The 19,866-nt window shown below is 39.3% G+C and overlaps 1 protein-coding gene across 1 annotated transcript; it reads right to left on the reverse strand.

Moving 5' to 3' along the window:
• Window positions 1-2,020: 2,020 nt before the first annotated feature.
• Window positions 2,021-12,533, reverse strand: cav1 (caveolin 1). The gene is made up of 3 exons (XM_041997986.1): window positions 12,180-12,533; window positions 11,135-11,302; window positions 2,021-4,009 (listed from the first exon to the last, which is right to left on the reverse strand). The coding sequence occupies exons 1-3, from the start codon at window positions 12,213-12,215 to the stop codon at window positions 3,668-3,670; spliced, it is 546 nt and encodes a 181-aa protein (XP_041853920.1). The 5' UTR covers window positions 12,216-12,533; the 3' UTR covers window positions 2,021-3,667.
• Between the last annotated feature and the right edge of the window lie 7,333 nt (window positions 12,534-19,866).

Raw genomic sequence — 19,866 nt, forward strand, 5'->3', positions numbered from 1 at the left:
CCCAAAGAATCATTGGTTGAAAACTTTGGGTGTCATATTTAAATTGCTTAAAGAAACTGAACAAAAGTGTCATTTTGTTTCTGCTCATTTAAGTAAAGTGTTGCACTTAATTCCACTCTCTCTATAAATAAAGAATTTACTCTTGCATTTGTCATAAACTATAACAAAATAATAAATCTCATATTTTTGACCACTTAACACTGATGTACTTCTCAGTTTACGCCACTAGAGTGTAATGTTGTGTTGTAAAAGCAGAGGTCAGACTCAGAGACATGAACAATAACAGCAAAATTCTTTGAAACTGATCATCACATGAAACATAAATTTGATTTTTATGTAACCTTTTAAGTAACCATTCCCAGCATGCACTGGATAGAATGTAGAACAGCATATAAAACAGTCTGTAGCTCCAACCTAAAGCTCTGAAAGCCAAACCCGACCTCCAAGACACCACCATCTCATCTGTACTGAGGTAACAGAGCCATGTTTATGTTTCTTACTTCTTCTCTCCTTAAGTCAGCTTTGGTCCTGGACTGCGAGGAACAAAAATGAGCTGGTTTCACTCTGCCAGGAAACATGGCATCATCTTGTTCTCTGTCACGAGTCCAGAGGTTACAGTTGTTCCTGTAATGATGCAACTATTTTAACAAAATCTTTTTACCCAGGTATTTCTGTTCTTTAACTGTAACTAGACTGTAATGCTGAGAATGAAGCTGACCCTTGTCCCAGACATCGTTTGTGACAACAATGTCTTATTACACTGAATTAATTATGAGGATTATGACAGCATTTCTAGAATTTTCTGCCCAGCAAGAAAAGATTCTGACCAATAACATGATAACAGCCCACTTCTGTCCCATAGGTAATCTGTGGGTAGTGAAGACACACATCAGCTGAAATGGGCTCCATCCCCCCTCTGAATTGGATTATATATAGCTGTAGATTACACAAAGATTATTTTAAAACTTTTTAAATTAGATAACACTCTGTAAAAGTTAATAGAAAACTCATAGATTGTAATTAGCTTTATTGTTTTCAAGGTTTCTTGCTTTTAGTCTTAATTTCTTAACTCATTTTGGCAAAAATAACAACCAGATTTGTGATGTTGCTTTTGGGTTTTTACCTGAGTCTGAAAAAGAGCTCGACCTCTTAAACAAATGATTCCACAGTTTGGTGTAGAAAAGAAATGACTGACTTATAAAAACAAACCCAGACTTTATGAAGTGGAACAGGAGCCAGTGCTGGACTTTATTAAAACTGCTCTGGCTGAATGAGATCCAGTAAGAAGGATTGTACGCCCCTCAAAGCTTTAGATGAACTCAGTTTGTTCTCATATGGCTGTTTTCTGTCTACATGTAGCCATCAGGCTAGGCTAATACCCACAATGGGTGATCCACAAGCTGAAAAGCAATCCTGGTGGATGCACTAAACAGTCCTGTATAAATTCTTCATAAGTTTCTGTTGAAATATACAAATTAACACCAGAATCAAGATTTATTCTTGAGATAAATAATTATGTGTCTGCTTTTGGTGTAAACCAACCAGAGTACATTTAACTTGCTGCCACCCTCATGAGCATTGCTGAGCACTTTTATTTGTTTCTTTAGTAACCATGGAAACCTAGTGCCAGGCTTGGAAAAATAAAAGCCTTTGTACTGCATGAGCAGGACTGCAGGGCTTAGTGAAACAAACTCAGATACAAATGCTGCTGACGGGCTGCAGGCCGCCACTGCTGGAAATTATTTTTCAGTTGCTTCATCCTCATACTTGTGTAATTTTTTCTTTCCATAAAGCAGCTTCATCTGGCTGGTTGCTGCAGTGCACATGAATGAAAGCAGTCACCACATGTATCTACTGTGAATCATCACACAATTAGATTTGCTATGACTCAATATCACAAGTAAAAGAACAGAAACACTACTGTTAAGTTTCAACATTCTCAGAGAGGCACATGCTAGTGATCACTTTATCCTTGGTGGTGATTAAAGTGTGAAGAGCAAAAAAAGAAATAAATGCACACTGGATTATATTAAATTTTAATATGCACAGCATGATATTCTACAGTAAAAGCAAGAAAGGGAAAAAATATATAATTTCTTACAAAAAATCACCTCCAGAGATTAAAAACCTCATTTCAAGAAAGAAAAGGCGCTGTGATATTATCATTCCTGTGAAAAAGCAGCAGGAAGGTGGCAGGACAGTCAAAACGAGCTTTGTGTCTCAGTAAAAACATAGCACCACCCAACCCTGGATTCACCCAAAAACTTGGAGGCGGGAGGCGCCGCTTTGATGCTTCTTCGCATCACATCCACAGTCAAGAAGCAGGGCAGAGCAAAACTTGAGAGGTGCAATATTATGTCCAAGCAACAAAGAAAAATTGATCCAAAAATCACATATTCCACCTCACATTGAATTAATTCCAATGCATTAACCTGTGTAAGTACCACAGTGCACAAAAAATCCCCACACAAGCTCATAACTGCACAAACAGTGCAAAGTTTACAAAGTAACCGCCAGTACTCTGCTGCCTTTGCAAATATATATATAAAAAATATATATAAAAGGAGATTTAAATCTTTTAATTCACTAACAATACTTCCCCATAGATTAGTGCACTGGAATGAGGCCACTGCTTTCTGTATAAACACCCACACAGTACATACAGGATATAAAAACAATGGCATTAAAACCAACTCCAAGTTCTTCATATTCACAGAGTAGAAAAATAGTCAACTGTGGAGCTTTGATGATGTGAAGAACAAAAAGCTTTAAGTTTGTCTATAAAACTCAGGATGGAGTTAAAGAAAAACACAAGTTGAAGAGGTTTTTGTTAAAGTGAAGTATTAACATTCTCTGTCACACAATCCTGTAGTTGATGAAGGTGATGCTAAGAAAGGCGGAGTGAAGTAAGAAAGGCGGCGCGGAGCATTAGTGATCAGAGGAAACTGGTTTCTGCACCAGCATGGCAGGTGTGGTGGTGGGTAGGTGGGGGGGGGGGGGGATGTGCATGCAAGCGAGAGGATTCAGTGTGTCAGACTGCTGTAAAGCAGGGGGAGGGGGAGATGAAGGGAGGGAGGCTGCATTTTGTTGGGTTGGGGGGTCATAAAGGGGCAGAGAGTGAGAGAGGTGTTGTCACTTTATGTTTCGCTGAGTCAGACAGAACAAGGCAGCATTCGCTTTTTGTCTCCAGTTTAACTCTAACACCCCCCCCCCCCCCCCCCCCCCAAAAAAAAATGAAACAAACACAAACAAAGATAAACGTGGTAGAGCCTGACATCCCCTCTTCACACAGATTAATCAATGGTTGGGTTTCCACAGAAGCAGTACAAATGGAATTAATGATGGAAGGAATCTACATGATGTGGTAATATCAAGAAGATATGAAAACTGAGTGCCTGCTTGGTAAAGGTTACAGTGAGAAAAAAAAACAAAAACAAAACAAAAAAACTAAACTACCCTGACAACAAAGAGAAAGAAACAGCTGGTGAGAAGGCGGGATCAGGTGCCATCCCCCAACCTGGAACAGTCCCCCCCCCCCTTTTTTGTTTTTTTTTTATTTCCAGAGATCTATATTTTTCTTTCTCCAACTTTTCCCTCCATTTACGTTGCTCCAAACCTCCCGTCCTCCCTCCCAATTTTTGTTTAATTCTCCTCCTATCATCTGACGCTACACCCCTTTGCTCGTGCGGATTCGGATGTTGCTGAGGCATCTGCCCATGGCCTCGAAAAACGGGTCGCAGAAGGTGTGCATGCAGATGGAGTACACACGACTGATGCAGTGGATCTCGATCATGTAGCTTTTGATGCACGGCACCACAGCCCAGATGTGCAGGAAGGACAGGATGGCGAAGAAGATTCCCCAGATCACTGCCAGGGGGATGCCGACGAGCGCCGTCAGCAGCCGGTAGCACCAGTACTTGGTGACGGTGAATGTTGTGAAACTGGCTTTCCACACACTGTCAAAGCTGTAGGTCCCACCAGGCTCTGCAATGATATCCTCAAAGTCCACCTGAAGCAGAAGATAGAAGGGTGGAAATGTTGGTGAACACAATAATGCAACTGACTCAGAAAGACTCTGAAAACCAGGGATGTGGCCCGTAAGCACTTCATTATTAGACAAAACAAGAAATCTACATATTATGTTAAACAACTTTCCATAATTTCAAGTCAACGGTTGTGTGGCTCTGGTGCTCATGAGATGTTACAGTCAACAAAACCAAATAAATCTAGACATACATTCTTATAAAAGTAGATTTAAATATCAAGAAATACTTTTGTGTTTGTTTCTTTGCTCTTTTATCAGCCACAAATGTTGAATTTATGACTTAAAATGAATTAAAAGGTGTGGAAGTGCTCTTTTTTATTGGGATATCAGGCTACATAAAGTTTAAATGAATTAGTAATAAAGTTCATAAGATGCCCACATGTAAAGACGGCTGCTAAAGACAACAATGGCTGTTCAAATAAAGCTCAAATGGTAACCTAGTGTGGTTGAAGCAGCCTGTTTTATCTACAAGCAGTGTGATGTCAGAGTAAAAGGATGTCTGGACATGCTTTAAAGTTGGGGTTGTGTACAGTACAGTACTTATGAATAATCAGTGTCAACCTGCAGGGGACAGCTTTTAGAGCACTCTGTTTGGAGATGGGAAAGCTCAAGTGAAAAGCAACTCAGAAGGTTAACCACCTAAACTCCAGAAATAAATGTCTAAATACAGTGGAAGCATGTGCTGTTTAGTTTGTGATCATTTCTAGTAGTTCAGAAAAGTATTTGTGAAAAAAACAATCCAAGATTTAGATATGTTGCTTTTTCTTAATGGGATAATGTGGTTTGAGTGATTGTGTGAGGTATATACGAGTGGTAAGTCTGTGCACTCTCAGTTGAGAAAATCAGAAAAAGATTTATAGTCTGTGAGCTAAGCTTGCAGCTAATCACAACAGAGCCGTCAGTGAAGCAAATTAAAACTGCTCTAACATCAAAAACTTATTGTAGTTTAAGGAAACAACATATAGTGGATCAGACATCTGTTTATCTACTTAGTAACTAGACTACAATGTGAAAATTTTAAGGTTATAAACATTTTGTGCTTTTCTGGTGGGCCTGTAGTCAGCAGCTGTTAGTTTCACTGACGGCTTATAAATCCTTCCTAATTCTCCAAACTGAGAGTGCACTGATTTCTATCTAAAGCAAGACCTCTCATTCACACCACCCAACAAGCCCCTTGAAGACCAAAGTAACATCTGTCAGGTAATCTGAAGCTTAGATTTGCTGTTTGTGTATTTCCAATCGGCAAGATTTGGCTGAACTGGTCCTTTAACTACCAAGCCTAAAACAGCAGATTCAGCTCCCTCTCATCATTATGACTTGTCAGATGTCTTCGTCCTCTGAGAAAAGAGTTTCACAAGAGTCCTGATATGGTGCAAATGAAACCAACACATAGGCCTGATAGTCTGAACTCATTATTTCCACATAAATCAGCTGCTTCACTCCCTGTTAACGTGTCAGATTGCTGAATATGAGGGTGGGATCCCTGACAAGATTTATCTCTTCTTGCTGTGGCTGGTACACAGTCCAACATCTGCCCAGCCCAAAATACTGATTTCTACACACACATGCTCTAATTTGCTTTCTGCAAATCAGCTCCAGGATTTGTGTCTCCAGATCCTCCTGAAGATTAAATGACTGTGAACAATCAGCAGAAAGAATGAATCCAGCCGTGTCAGACTGGCAGGTGATCCCTCCCCTCCACCTCCCATGTAGGAAAACAGTATGGCGTGCTCCTCCTCACTGTGAACACATCTCTCAGGCCTTTAATGGGAGGCTTTCTGCAAGTGTCCACCACCTGACCTGAGCTGTTTAAGGAATGAAAAGTGGTATTGCGGCGCTCACTCTCCCTCCCTCTCTGTCTCTCATCCTCTTCACAGACTACTGAGTGTAGAGTCAGTGTTTATTTTGCAGTTCCTTGGAGACTGGTTCTTGTCAAACAGAGCAGTGGGACTACTGAGACCTAATGGCAGCAATATCAATAAGTCATGTAGATAATATCCAGTGTTGCAGTGACAGTGAAATGGAAAAGTAAAGTGCTTCATGCCCATTTACAATGTCTGTCTGATGACATAAATGATAAAGGCCTCAAGGTTCACTGACTATTTTTGGATCCCTGAAAAAGACCTCTATAATCTATTGTCCTTTGATATTCTCAATATTTAAATAGTTTAGAGTATAGAGTGTACTAAAAATATATATTCAGTGCTTAAAATGGTGTCATTTTATATTTTATTTGACCTACTCAAAAATTCAGATGACTTCATTCAATTCTGTTTATTTCTACTCTTATGGTGTCAGTTTAAAAAGAAGTCACCATCCAGCACCTTACACTACAGAGGCAGTAAAATTTTAATTCAAGTCAAAGTATGATCCATTTTGTGTAAATTTAATTCAGTTTGTTAGAATTCAATTTAGTCCAAGTCATTCAGTTAAATGACATACAGCCTGATTCAGAATAAACAGTATTAATAAAATGTCAACTCTTACAAAATGGTCTTGTTAAGGGCTCTATTGTATCAAATCTTCAGTCTGGTTCAGTCTCTCATGCTGAGCATGTGCAGGCTGGTGACCACACATGACTTAGTTTTACAATATGAAATAGTTAAATTTATTACACACTGGCTGCTGCAGAAGCCTTTTTAATATATAACAGACTGACATGGAGGAGGCACAGATTTTCTCATTTGAATCCCACACGTATCTTGTATTTAAGACATTTCAGTAAATGCAGTATCTTTAACTCAAGTCTTGCAGGAGTTCCTGAAACTGTCATGGATCATAATCCACTGATGTGTGTCCTGGCTAAGGTTCTCTCTTCTGATACAAAGATAACCGCTTTAGGAAGAGGAATAAAAGCTGATAATGACTCTCAGCTTTGACAGGTGAAGGAGTCCATGCCTGAAGGATTTATTGATGGAATTGCAGAAGAAAATATCAAACAATAAAACAATAAGATGGAGTTTCAGACAACAATGTATGGAAGTCTGACATCTAGTGGTCAAGTTGGGGATAGCAACCATCTTAAATGCCATTCACACATTCTTTGGCAACGTTAAATCCATCTATAGGCTCAGTTACTTGTTAAGGATTAAACAAAGGGACATTTTGCTTCACTTCATTGGTGGAAAAGCTATAAAATTGTTCATTCTTAATTTCTCTTTTTGCTGATCTCAAATTTGCTTCTGCTTTTTCCATGTTTTTGCTTTTTTGCTGAGGCCACAGAAAATAAACTAAGCACACAAGATAAAAGTGTGTCTTTGTAAAGAGTAATTGTCTGATTTCTTTCCAGTCCGTGATAACCTGCTTTGTTCCAGTAAGCTTAACCTTCTCCCGGCGGTGCCACTTTTCTTGTCTTGAAACGGCAGCTTGTGAGTGCTTCGTTTCCGAGCAGCAGCAGCATAGAGCCTCCCTCACAGTGCAGCCACAAAACCAGCTCGCCATCCATTTCATTTTTCCACAGCCACAAATTTTAAAGTGGACCGAGTCTGTGCCAGTTTCCAGCTCTCTGATTGAAACTAAATGAGAGGCCTTCTGCAGAGAGTCAGAAACACAGCAACATCAGGGAGGTGGAGCGTTTTAACTTCATAAGGTGAAGCTGTTCATCTGTTGTTGCTTATGTTGTTTGTTATGAGAAAAATCCTCGTCATTAAGCCAGAACTGTCAGTGACTAAATCATCTCTTAAAGTGGATCTTTTTCAGTCTCTCAGAATTTTGGAAAGAATACAAATGTAAATGCTGATGATGACTTTTGTTGAAAAATAAGAGTAAATCCTACAATATTCCCCAGCAGCCAAGAGCTTTGCAGTGATAGGGGATCAACAGATATTGAATGAAAGGTCTAACTTCAATAATCATCATTATCAAGCTATATATAAAAAAGAAAAAGACATTAAAACATCATGTTTTTTCTTGTGTGTGCAGCAGCTGATTCAGTGTGGACCTCAGTAGTCCAGTGGGAAGTTTGATATGAAACAATGCAGTCTTGGGGTCAGCATGTGACCAGTTGGCAAGGCAACTGTATTATTGAGTAAATAGGGCCGTGTGCTATTTCCTGAGCTCTATTTTCGGGCAATCATCTACGTTTAACTAGACAAAAGTGGGTCCCTGGGGTAGACTGTCATTGTGTGGTGCTTCACTAGACTCTGGCTGGTTAAAGGGCTTTATCAGTCAAGGAGAAATAAATATTTGGTTTGTTTTAGGACACAGATTACCATGATTGACAGTGGAGTCAAACTGTGTGCAAAAGTTGTGGATTTGATTACCAGATTTCTTGTTAAATTACTGTGTATTAAAAAAACATGTTCATGAAAAGCAATGCATGTTTCCTTGTGTCTATCTTTAAAATAAATGGAGCACTTTTTATTTAATTTGTACAGAGGCAATTCCACCTTCTCTGAGTCTGTAGGGAGTCTCAAAAGAGTTTGTAGTCCTTCAGTTAAGATAAAAGTAAAGAACTCCTCAGAGCTGGTGATGAAGTGTTTTCACACAGCAGCGTTAATAACACTTTTCATGCATTTCAGTTTGGACTTCTGCTGCTGGAGTTCAAACTTCTCACAGCTCTTTCTCAAAAATATTCTCCAATGTGGGGACTCTCACTCCACTTACTGCTGGACTGAAGCCCCTCCTTTCTGCTATAAAAAGACCAACAGCTTCTCCAGAGGAAAAAAGAAAAAAAAAAGAAAGAAAAAAGCTCTCTTTGCACAGCAATCTCCATATGCATGGCAGTGATGGAAGCTGTTTGATGTGGTCAGGTGATTGAGGCCAGCTGCTGCAGAGAACAATGTGTATTCCTTAAGATTGTCAGAATGCTGCATGTGTGTGTCTTTTGCATCCGTGCACTGAGTGTGTGCTGCACATATTTACATATCAGGTCTGCGAGAGTAGATGTGTGTGTGCGCAGTCACGGCGGACTGTGGGTTGGTGGAAGGGAATCCCTGCTAGCGCTTTTTACAGCAGTGCACCAAACACACACTTCCACTTGGAAGAGCTGTTCCATGACCTCAGAGTACCTCAGAGCTGCTGTAAAATCTAAAAGAGCTCATTCTGAAATGCAGGGGGCGGCAGTGAGCACCTTTTGGTTTTCTGACATAGCGATGTCAAGATCCGTGATTGCAAACTGTGTGATGGTAAAGCCGCCCTATACAGCTTTTTGTAGGGAACCCCCAAACTATGAGGACTAAAATGTGTAACTCTGCGCTGTATATTTTTCTGAAATAACCCAAAACCATTTGAGAGTCAGAGAGAAGCAGAAGGTTTGCAAACTGAGAACAGAATGGGTCAAAATGAGTCAACGGCCGAGCGACCACCCTTATCCACCCCACCTCAGCACTTGTGGCCAAATGTCCAAGATGAAAATCTTCATGAAGCCATACCTCAGATGCAGAAACTCTGACAAACACAGTGAAACATAATGAGATAACTGCATGTGTGTATTTAGAAAGGGAAATGGGTAATGAAAATCTATATGTTCTAAAATTTTGTACCAGTGTAGCTATTACACCCCTTTTTCCAAGCAAATAAAACCTCTCCATTACAAAAAAAAAGTATTATCCCAAAATTTACTTGAAGAATTAGAAGCAAAAAGCAGCAAAACAGAAGGAATGACTCCAAACTTCACTTTGCCTGTGTACTCACTTACTTTCCACCACTGAGTAAAAGCCTTCATTACGATTTGTTGGGATTTTTGTATTTTTTTACAGTTTATGCACATGTGATGTGAGATGGTATCACCAGGGGTCCGCTGACTTGACCAGAGTGGGGTAGGACAATCATAAAGTTCTATTTCAAGACTGGAGGGAGAGTCTGACTCACTGTCACAATGGAGAAGAGTTGGAAGGGAGAGAAAGCAGAGAGCGAAGGAAGGAGTGGAGACCAAACTTATCTAAACTCTCCTCTGTGAAACTGGAAACAGTTACATGCACTACGCATGGGTCTTTTCCCTCACATTGACGTAAATGTGAAGCACATTTCATGAAAAATAGCATGTCACAGATCATTATTATGATGTTTCTTTGTTTTTTTGCTATACTATAGTAGTCTAAAGACAGATGGAATAAAATTTCATACACAATGAGCTCTTCAGACATCATACAGTATAAGTGGAATTTGAACAATTTACTCATTCTGAAACTTTCTCACATTTCCCAAGAATATCATTTTGGAATCGAATTGTTGAGCCATTATGTCTTTATTAGTAAGAACTTACAGGGTGAAGATTCTTACAGCAATTTGTAAAATATGTGACAGAAGCCAATAAAACGTAACTAACATACAAAGAGGGAAAGGAGGAGAACAGAGGAGCAGAATGGGAGGAAAGTAGGATGGGGAGTGGTGAGGGTTCCCCTCAGCCTAACCAGCTACTTGAGCGTTTCCCTGTTTTCACAAGGCAGAGTTCAGGCATTTCAAAGTTCCGATCCCTCCTGCCTGTGGAGAGCTGTTTGACCCCATTCTGATGTGAAAACTCGCTACATACGGAGAGGAGGGCGCCCGGGCGCAGACAGCTGCTGCTTCCTTGCAACATACAGACGCGTCAGGTGGCTTCCACCGCGCCACTCCTCTGCTGTTTCATCGCTCCCCTCCCCTTCAAACCGCTTTTAACAAAATAAACTCAGTATGGTTGTTCTCTTATGGAAAGAATTCTATTTTCCGAACTGCAAGGCGTGTGCAACAACGACTGTGGGAAATCTAAGTTCCAACAACAGGAAATTCGCAATATTTCCTCTGGAGCAGTGGGTCGGGGGTGGTCACGTTTTACGCACAGATGAATACTGCGTGACATTGTATCACCTCAGGTTCACTCTGTTTGCAAAGCGTCTTCCTAATAGGGGCAACATGGCTGGGATGGTTGCGCGCAGCAGCAAGGAACTGAGTGCGCCGAGACGCACAGCCGCGTAAAATGGTAGTTTGACAGCTCATAAACTTCGGCACACTTCTTTGAGATTATTCAGGTTTACTGTAAATTCAGTCAGCAGCTGAAAATCTCTACACCATGTATTCTTCTTCGACTATCCCAAAAAAAGACTATAAGACCCAATTTTACACATTGTCTTTCAAAGCTTAGAAGCTTAGAGCCCTCCAGGTCTGACTCACCTTGACAACATCGTCGTTTATGTGCTTGGGATCCCGGTTAACCAAGTCTATCTCTTTGGTGTGGACATCATCCATCGTCTTCTCGTTCAGACTTTCGTTGTCCATGTCTTTGTTGTTTGGTTTGTATATGTTCCCTTGTTTTCGGATGAAAGGCGAATGCAGAAACTCCTGTAAGGGTCCGGAAGAGACAGGGAAAATGAGAAGCGTGAAGAGGAGGAGGATTAGTGCGCAGCGCACCGACGGGGAGCGAGACTGGAGCAGCAAGTTACCAGCCTGCCCCACGAACAGGGATGGGTTTAAATAAAAAGAAAGTGAAGCACCACACCCCTGCGCTCAGCCGCAAGGGGTCCTCACCACCCAGACAGAAATACAGCATGACCTGTCATTCAGCTGCTGCAGTATTTACCTGTTAAAGCACGGCGACATTATCCAGAAATGCGTAAAAGCGCGCATTCCAATAATATCCAACTACATAAAAATACTTTCCTGAAACGTATTTTTGTATATTATAGCACACACAAGTTAACAAATTAAACATGAATTGTGGAAACACATGTTGGATTTTCGTTTAATCTGCTTTGGAAATGGAATGCTTAAAGTCTCTACTATGCCACATTGTCCGTGAATGCGTCAGATCCCCCTTTATACAAAAGTTTTAAGTAGTGTTGAAAGTGCTGATAATATATTTTTAAATCGACATATCAAGACCATTTTGTTTTCCGGCAGACACGTCAAGTTTTAAAATGATGCCTAAAACTATAGTCAGTGGTCTCCTAATGAGGGTTTAAGCGCATAAAATCCCACGCCAACAAGCTGATGTAAACTCTATGGACTTTCAAATCCCCGTAGCGTAAGTCAGAGGATCATCCAGGACTTTGTGGCAAAGAGGGGGAAAAAAGAAAGCAACAGACCACGCGGAAAATGGAATTTTTACTCCTGAATGCAAATAAAACGTATAAATGTCACTTTTTTTGTGAGAAGGCATCTTTGTCAAAAAACAAAAATACACATTTGTACCATCAGTAAGCCGAGAGCCATACTGTACCTCGTCAGTCTCGCCGTCCTTCAGTTCTCCTGTCATTCTGTCCTCAAGTCTGTGGGTGTTCCTCGCGTTGAAACAGACAACGCGACAATATAGGAAGCGGAGTGGGAGGCGTGGAGGAGAACTGAGAGGTCCGGGGCTCCTCTCAGAGACCCTGACAGAGAACTAAATCCTGCCCTTAAGCGCTGAACGTGACTGACATGCAATGCCAGAGTATCCGAGGGGGAAACCTCCGGCGTTTTTTCGGACCCAGAGACCTCGGGAGGGAGTCACCTGCGGGCGCGCAGACACAAGAGCTACCAAGCAACCTGCCCGGCTGGAGGAGAGAGCCTGACACTGTGATCTGACACTGAAGGACTGTTGTAGCTGCCGTGGAATGACTTTATTTAGGAATCAAGGCAGAGTAAAAGAACGTCTTTGTTCCGTGAAATGTGGGCGTTAATTGGGGATGGCAAGGTGTGGATGCTTGCCATACCTCAGCCCTGAGTTGAATCATTTGCAAGTTATAACGTGTGTCCAAAAGAACGTATAAAGAATATAACTTAACAAAGACAACAATTGAGTAAATAAAACTAAAAATAATCTAAAATAAAACACTAATTCAGAAAATAGGACGAACAAAAACTAGTTAGATTACAAGTGTTTTCTGGCCACTCTGGTCTGGTAACATTTTTATTTCCCCTTCACTTGGACTTACACCAGCTGACAAACTCAGCTGGTGAAAGACAGGTGTTTGTTTATGCGTCTGACGAATGTTCCAGCAGAAGTTATTATGAAGTTATTTTCACATCTTTCAGAGCTCTCATTTGGTTTCTGTCGCTAAGCAACAATGTGCGCAGACTCAGTGGTGATCACAGATCAAGGAGGAGGAGTGATGTTTAAACTTCCCTCATGTGAGAGTATTTTGTTGTGGGTTGTCATGGCAATGGGTTTACAAAGAATTTGCAACTTCATTATTTTTATTATTATTATTACCATTGTTACTATAAAAATGTTGCGTGCAAAACATTTAAATAATTCTCTTTTTACATTATCATAAATACTGGAAATAGGTGGTTTTTTTAAACATGTGCAAACCCAAATATATGTATATGCTATTTAGTAAAAAGTTAAGACAACTAAAACAGAGATTGTACAGTTCTAACAAGCTTTAATCTGAACAGCTATATTCTTCATCAAAGCACAAACCCAACGATAAATGGACTTGTACTTATATATCTCTATCAGATGGTTGTAATTTCTTTATGTAATCTTTAGGAATAGTTCTCCAGGCTGTATATGAAGGACTTTTCTGAGCTCTTCTTTGGATGTTAGCTTCCTTTTGCTCTCTGTCCAGATGATCCCACATGGCTTCAGTATTGTTGATATCCAGGCTCTGGGTGCGTGCATCACTCTATCACACTCTCACTGATTTCAATTTCACAGATTTTTCAGCCTGTCTGGTGTCATTTGTCACCACAGTCCTTCCTCTCTGTTTCCCTTCTTTAAGAATGCTGCAGCTTATCTTTTATCTCTGAACTCTTCACCCAGTAATAGTTCAGTTTGACTCTTGTCCTATCTCCTATTCAGTTAGTTCTCTTTGCCTTCTCTCTCTCTTTTTTTCCTTCAGTAATTGCATAACCCTTTTGGGCTTCTTAGATGAATCATCCATGATAGACAGTGTGTTGATATCCAGTTGCTAGCTTGTGATGTGGTGCAGTGAAGCAAAACACAGTTTGGAAAATAGCTCTGAAGTGTGGTTTCTCAGACTGAAGACACTGCAGTAGTGAGTATAATCAATGTCAATGTGCCAACAAAACATGTCAGAATCACATAGTTTTAGGGTCAGAAAGTTTTATAGTGTTGCTTTATAAAGGCTTATTGACAGGTACACGTCCTCAGAGACCATCTCTGATGAGGCTTCAGTGAACATACTGAACAAATGAAGATCCAGATGCACAGTTTGGGTAATTTTTGGACTTCATCTGTTGTCTACACCAGTTTCCTGTATTTTCTTAAGAACACACTACACACCATATGCTGACATATGCATAAAAGTGACTAATATTTCTTTTGAAATCACTTTGTTGATGCATAAATATTAATTCCTATAAAACATCCCTTGACTTAAATACATTTTTTATGCTTGAATAATTCATAGGGAATTATTAAATGGTTTAACAAACAAAAACACATTCCTTTCAAAGTTTTAACGTACAAGGACCAAATTGAAAATGAGTGAAAAAGCACTAAAAAGATAAACTGAAAGAGACTAAGAAAACCTGGATAACTGTTACTAAAGACCACTTCATAAGACTACAGGAGAGTCGAGCTGCTTGGAAGCAGAATATAAAAAAATTCTTTGGAGCTACTTAGCACTTTTGTAAACTACTGCTAACATTTCATTTTGGCGATAAATTTGTTGTTGACCATCACTGCAGCACCTTGAAGGTTTTTACATCCTGGAAGATGAAACAGCCAGACTTTTACAGTGAAGCCCCAAATCATTCAGACATGTGCCAGATTCATATTCGTAGTCAGCTTTTATTTAGCCATCAGGTTTTTTTTAGTCTAGAAATGAAATAAAAAGTAACATGATATGATAAGAAATATTCCTCCAGAATCTTACTGTAGTTCTCTTTTCAGAGCTTTCGATCTTGATCAAGGACATCCTGGTGAATCAGGGCAATTCTGTTACCAAAGCCAGGACATCAACAAGCTAAACACACAAAAGGATAAACAGCCGTTGGATAAATGCTACGTGTTTTTGTGGAATCTCAGAAATACAAAATAGTTCAGACACAGGGGTGTTGTCTCTGCGTGGTGAAAGAAAAAAGTGAGATTCATACCAAAGAACAGCATGAAAGTTCTTTTTTCATCAGCCAGTGGGAAAGGCAACCTTATCAAAGTAAATGACATCATGAGAGAAGCTGACTTCGTTAGATTCTGGAGGAAAAACATCAGGCAGTCTGGATAAAACCTGACTTTGGACGCTTCAACAAAACATGCAGACAAAGAGAAAATGATCAATATTTTGAAGCCAAACAGACTCCAGAAGTTAATCTTTTCTGAAATTTGCAGAGGGAAATTGAGAGACTGAGATTGTCAAGAATGAGGAATGGTTTCAGTTGGATCACTTATTAGTTTTGGGAACTCTTTTGCTTCTGTTGTCACATTGCTGAGAAAAGCTCCATTAATTATTTCTTTCCCATGTCTTTTCCTGTTAAATACTTTTGTGGCAAGAGATCAAAATATGCACATGAGCACCTGTTTCAAATAAAGATGTAATTCAGTTGTAGCCTTAAGGAGGACGCTCCGTTCACTCGTTCAGAGTGGAGACGTTCTGCAGCATTAGAACCGATTTGCTTTTACACAAGCTTGAACTGCTGATAATTATTCCAACTTAAAAACTTTAAAAGTTCAATATTCTGTGGCTGAGTGCTGCACAGTGCAGAAAACATAAAAGGTGTTAGCGTGTAACTTCTCCTGGGGGCTTATAACTTCACTGTACGATGACAGTTCATGATCTGTGGGAACTCTGAGCTGCTTCAGTCTAGGTTTATGACCGGACATGTAAATGTCACTCAGAGTACTGACAGAACTGGTTCTGCTGATCTCGCCCAGAACCCGCGGTGATAATCTGAGTGATCACACAGAATATATAGCAGTGATCCTATTTATTTATACAGCACATTTTATTTGATGAAAGCTTAATGTATTTAACACAGAATGACTAAACATGACAAAATGAGCAATGCTTATATAAAAGATGTACATCTATACACACATATCCATACACACACATCTATGTGCTCACACAGACTTTGGTTACACAAACCTAAAATAAGCACAATATTATACAATATTTCAAATGAAAATGCATAAACCCGGTGTAGGAATAACAAATTGTGCAGGACAAGGACTCACAAGTTCGCATACACACACACTCTCTCTTACACAAACACACACAGATTTGTTGGTCATCGACCTGTGAGAATAGGAAAGTTTGAGTTTGTTTCTGAATGCAGACACTGTTGTAACAGACCTCACACGAGGTTTGATGACCTGATCGAGTTACAGACAGAAAACAAGTCAACAAATTGAGTCCTTCTCAGAGAAGTGAGAGGATTTGAAGGTGAATGTCTGTGAGAGCTAGGGCCAGTTAGAGGACTTCAGCATTGGAGTATTTTCATTCTTGTGTTCTTGTAAAAACTTGAAAGCTGTCCTATTGATTGTTTTTAATAAGCCTGTAAAGTCTGACTTGTGCCATAGGGAATGTTTGGACTCATTTCTCAGAGTCATTCTGAGATATAATAGCACCAAGCAGCAGCATGTGTCAGTGAAACAGTAATGGACACACGTGGAACCCCAGACAGGTTTTATTTTTCTGCTGATTTAATGTGAAAGCTTAAGGTTAGGGGGGTTTAGGGCCTGAAGCAAATGCAATCCTGTGGCACTCCACTCTCCTTTTTTTTAAATTTTTCATCACTTTAAATTTTCATTTATCTAATAGCATTTTTGCTTTCTTTCTTTTTTCTTTTCTTTTCTTTCTTTTTTAGCTTATTCTTTTCAGGGGTCTTCACTCAGCCAGACTCAAACAATCTGTTAGAGCTGCCATCAAATGTAAGATTAAAGTATGTTAGATGGGTCCCGATTACCTTTAAAAGTCCCACAATATGCAAAATTCCCTTTCTAAATGTTTTCGAACAGTCATACATGTTTTCATAGCCTGTGTATGAAGCCCCAAAATGAGAAAATTCTGTCTTCTCTCTCACTTGCTTGCTCCACTTTTTAGCGAATGTTTGCTCAAACGGGTGAGGATGGGAAATCACCAGCGAAAGCCGGATGCTTTCCCAGAGAGGGGCGTGGAGTGGGCGTGGACAGGCACCACTCAGGAACATTTAAAGGTTCAGACACAGAAACAGCTCGTTCTCAGTAGAACTCACTAGAGCCACATTTAGAATGGCGGAAATTAAGGACCAAGGCTGAATTTGGGGTAATACACTTTGAAAACAATGTTGTTGGACTTCTGACACCCATATGAAATTGTCGAAATAATATAAGATCTTTAAATTCATCAGCATTTCTTTCTAGTTTTTATCCAGAAGATCTTCACTTTGTCTGTAGCTCTGGATATCTGTAGCTTCTCTGACAGACTGCAGCAGTTATCCATGTCAGTCAAGTGTGAAGTGAAAGGGTTTTCCAGTTATTGAACCCATTCCCACTTAGCTGAGTCCTCATTTCTCAGTTTTTAATTGCCAGTTAACAAAATCACATAATAACAGTCTTTATTTATTCACATATTGTTCCAGGGACATCTGTGTGTATGGACATATGAACCCGGATCTGTCAGTTTCTTTTTGCACCCTTCAAAAGTCCCTTCAAATGTCAATGTGCCTTTCTTGGTTTTATTTCTTTAATTGTCATTGACTTGAACAGGTCATTCATGAAACTTCAGCATTATCTTTTGTTCATCATCTAAACAAGTAAAAAATGAAAAAATACAATCTTGCAGTAAATTCGACATTTTTGATTTGTTGGTTTCTCTATCAAAATGGGGGGAAAAAATAATATGTAATATTTTTATCAGCTGGAAAATGAATCAATAGTTTTTATACCTGAGTACATTTTTACTGAACTCAAGATCTTGCAAATGATTTTTTTTTCTCATTTTTTTCAGCTCTCTGGCAGACTCTTCTGCTGTCTTACTTCTCTACTGCTTCTCCAGGCAACTTTATTACCACTTTTTTCCAGAACTGTGATCGATAATTGATAAATGAAAACAAAAGAAGGTCCTTTCTGACCAGTTGATTGTGTAACTTTGACTAGTTTGCACACAATAGAAGGCGTGTGATCTGTTGTCAGGTGAGCATTTGTACACACACGAGATTAGATGTAATTATCACTGCTGCTGTGTTTTGTACATTGAGACTGATAAGAATTCTTCACTGTCACACAGGGACTGATAGAAATGTAAGCAACACTTAAGAGAGGGGAACAGCCAACTGCAATGGCATGCAGGACAACAGGTAAATATTTTAGAAGTGATTTGGAGCAACCATATGCACTCTCTGCATCACAGTTCCAGCAGCAGAGGCACCTGCAGGGATACAGTGGAAGCAAAAACAATGCATGAATGAGCAGCACATCTTCCCCACATTAGATTTAAAGGCAGAAAATCAAATCTTGAGACTTAAAAACATTGTTTCTTGAACAGTTTGAGCAACTATGTTGCATCACCTCATTTTCCACATGTTTTTTTCAAGACCAGTTGCTGTTGTTTTGACATTTTCATTTTAGATGTGGTATTATTATATATTTTATGTTGCACCTCTTCTCAAAAAGCCAGATCCGGCTTTGTGTCAGCAGTAGAGAATGATCATCATTCTGTGAGTTGTTTGTGTTTCCCTAAACCAATCACAGCTGTCAATATTGCCCTTACAGAGCGTAGATACTGTTAAAGAATAGTTTCATAAAATCTAACTGGGCTGAAATGGTAAAAAGAACAACAAAAAACACACCTTTAGCACAGTGCACCTTGTTTTATGGCTCAGTTTTTCATCAAAACTTGACATTTTTCAGCATTTAGTTTGGAGGTTGTCGTAGACCTGTGGGGCTTCAGAAAAAACTAGCTTTATTAAGGGAGGAAAGAGTTCCCTTAATAACCTTGTAACCCCTGCAAACAACATGTTACAGTTGCAAATAAACTTTCTTTAAAGGCTTTCCTTTAAACTAATGTTGATAGATTGCAGCAAATCATACGACACTGCCAAACCTGTTGAAATTCTTCAGACATAATGGTGTCTTTACAGATATGCTGGCTACACATGCTATATTCATTAACAGGCCCCATTTGAACCCCTCGCACCATGGATCATGGTGTTTCAGCTATGCATGCATAGTAAACAGGATCATCCCTCTGTTTATTGGCCCAGAGGGTCTAGCCTCCATGATTTCTAGAGAGAATGACACATTCTGAGTCATCAGACCAGGGAAAAGTTTTCTACCCCATGCTCCATTGTAGTTTAGCTCATGCCCAGATATGATTCTGGATTTTGTTGTGTTGTCTTTACATCTCCAAATTCTTTGCATCTTTCCAGTCAACCTGAAGAAGAAGAAAATTAGCCATCCTGTCCTCACCTTTACTTCTTAGCTTGTCTGGGGTGAAATGCAGAATCAGAATAAACGTGTTTTCTCAAGGAATTTTTTTTAGACTTTCCATTTAATGTCAGACTTTTTTGTGTCACTTTTAATTTTTTTGTCACTTTTAATTTAAGATGGCATTTTACAAAGAGCTGTCTGTTATTCAGCTTTTACACTGTGACAAAATATTGTTGCGTACATATATATATATATATATATATATATATATATATATATATATATATATATATATATATATATATATATATATACATATATATACATATATATATATATATATGTATGTATACAGGATCTTAAATGATAGAACTCTTCTGCTGCAGTGACAGAGGTGGAAGCATCACCAGCCACAAGCAAGGCTCTAAATGAACTTTTGTTTGGTAGATTTTTAAAGTTACCAACCAATCAGAAGTTCCTCTCGGCCAAATTTTTTAGGGGGCAAATAATGCAGATTTAAAGCGCAACTGAATGTGTTTAATAATACATGTTTCTTCAAATTGTTTTTATTGATGTTTCAGTCATGAAAATGCTAAATAACAACATTCTT

This window comes from Melanotaenia boesemani, chromosome 10, assembly GCF_017639745.1.
Source record: "Melanotaenia boesemani isolate fMelBoe1 chromosome 10, fMelBoe1.pri, whole genome shotgun sequence".
NCBI classification, from domain to species: domain Eukaryota; kingdom Metazoa; phylum Chordata; class Actinopteri; order Atheriniformes; family Melanotaeniidae; genus Melanotaenia; species Melanotaenia boesemani.

Bases quoted from the DNA above. Each gene is read 5' to 3' on its own strand.
- cav1 (XM_041997986.1), bottom strand. From the start codon at position 12,215: ATGACAGGAGAACTGAAGGACGGCGAGACTGACGAG. The intron at 11,303-12,179 runs GTACAGTATGGC...GGACCCTTACAG, and splicing joins AGGACGGCGAGACTGACGAG to GAGTTTCTGCATTCGCCTTT. The intron at 4,010-11,134 runs GTGAGTCAGACC...CTTCTGCTTCAG, and splicing joins TAAACGACGATGTTGTCAAG to GTGGACTTTGAGGATATCAT.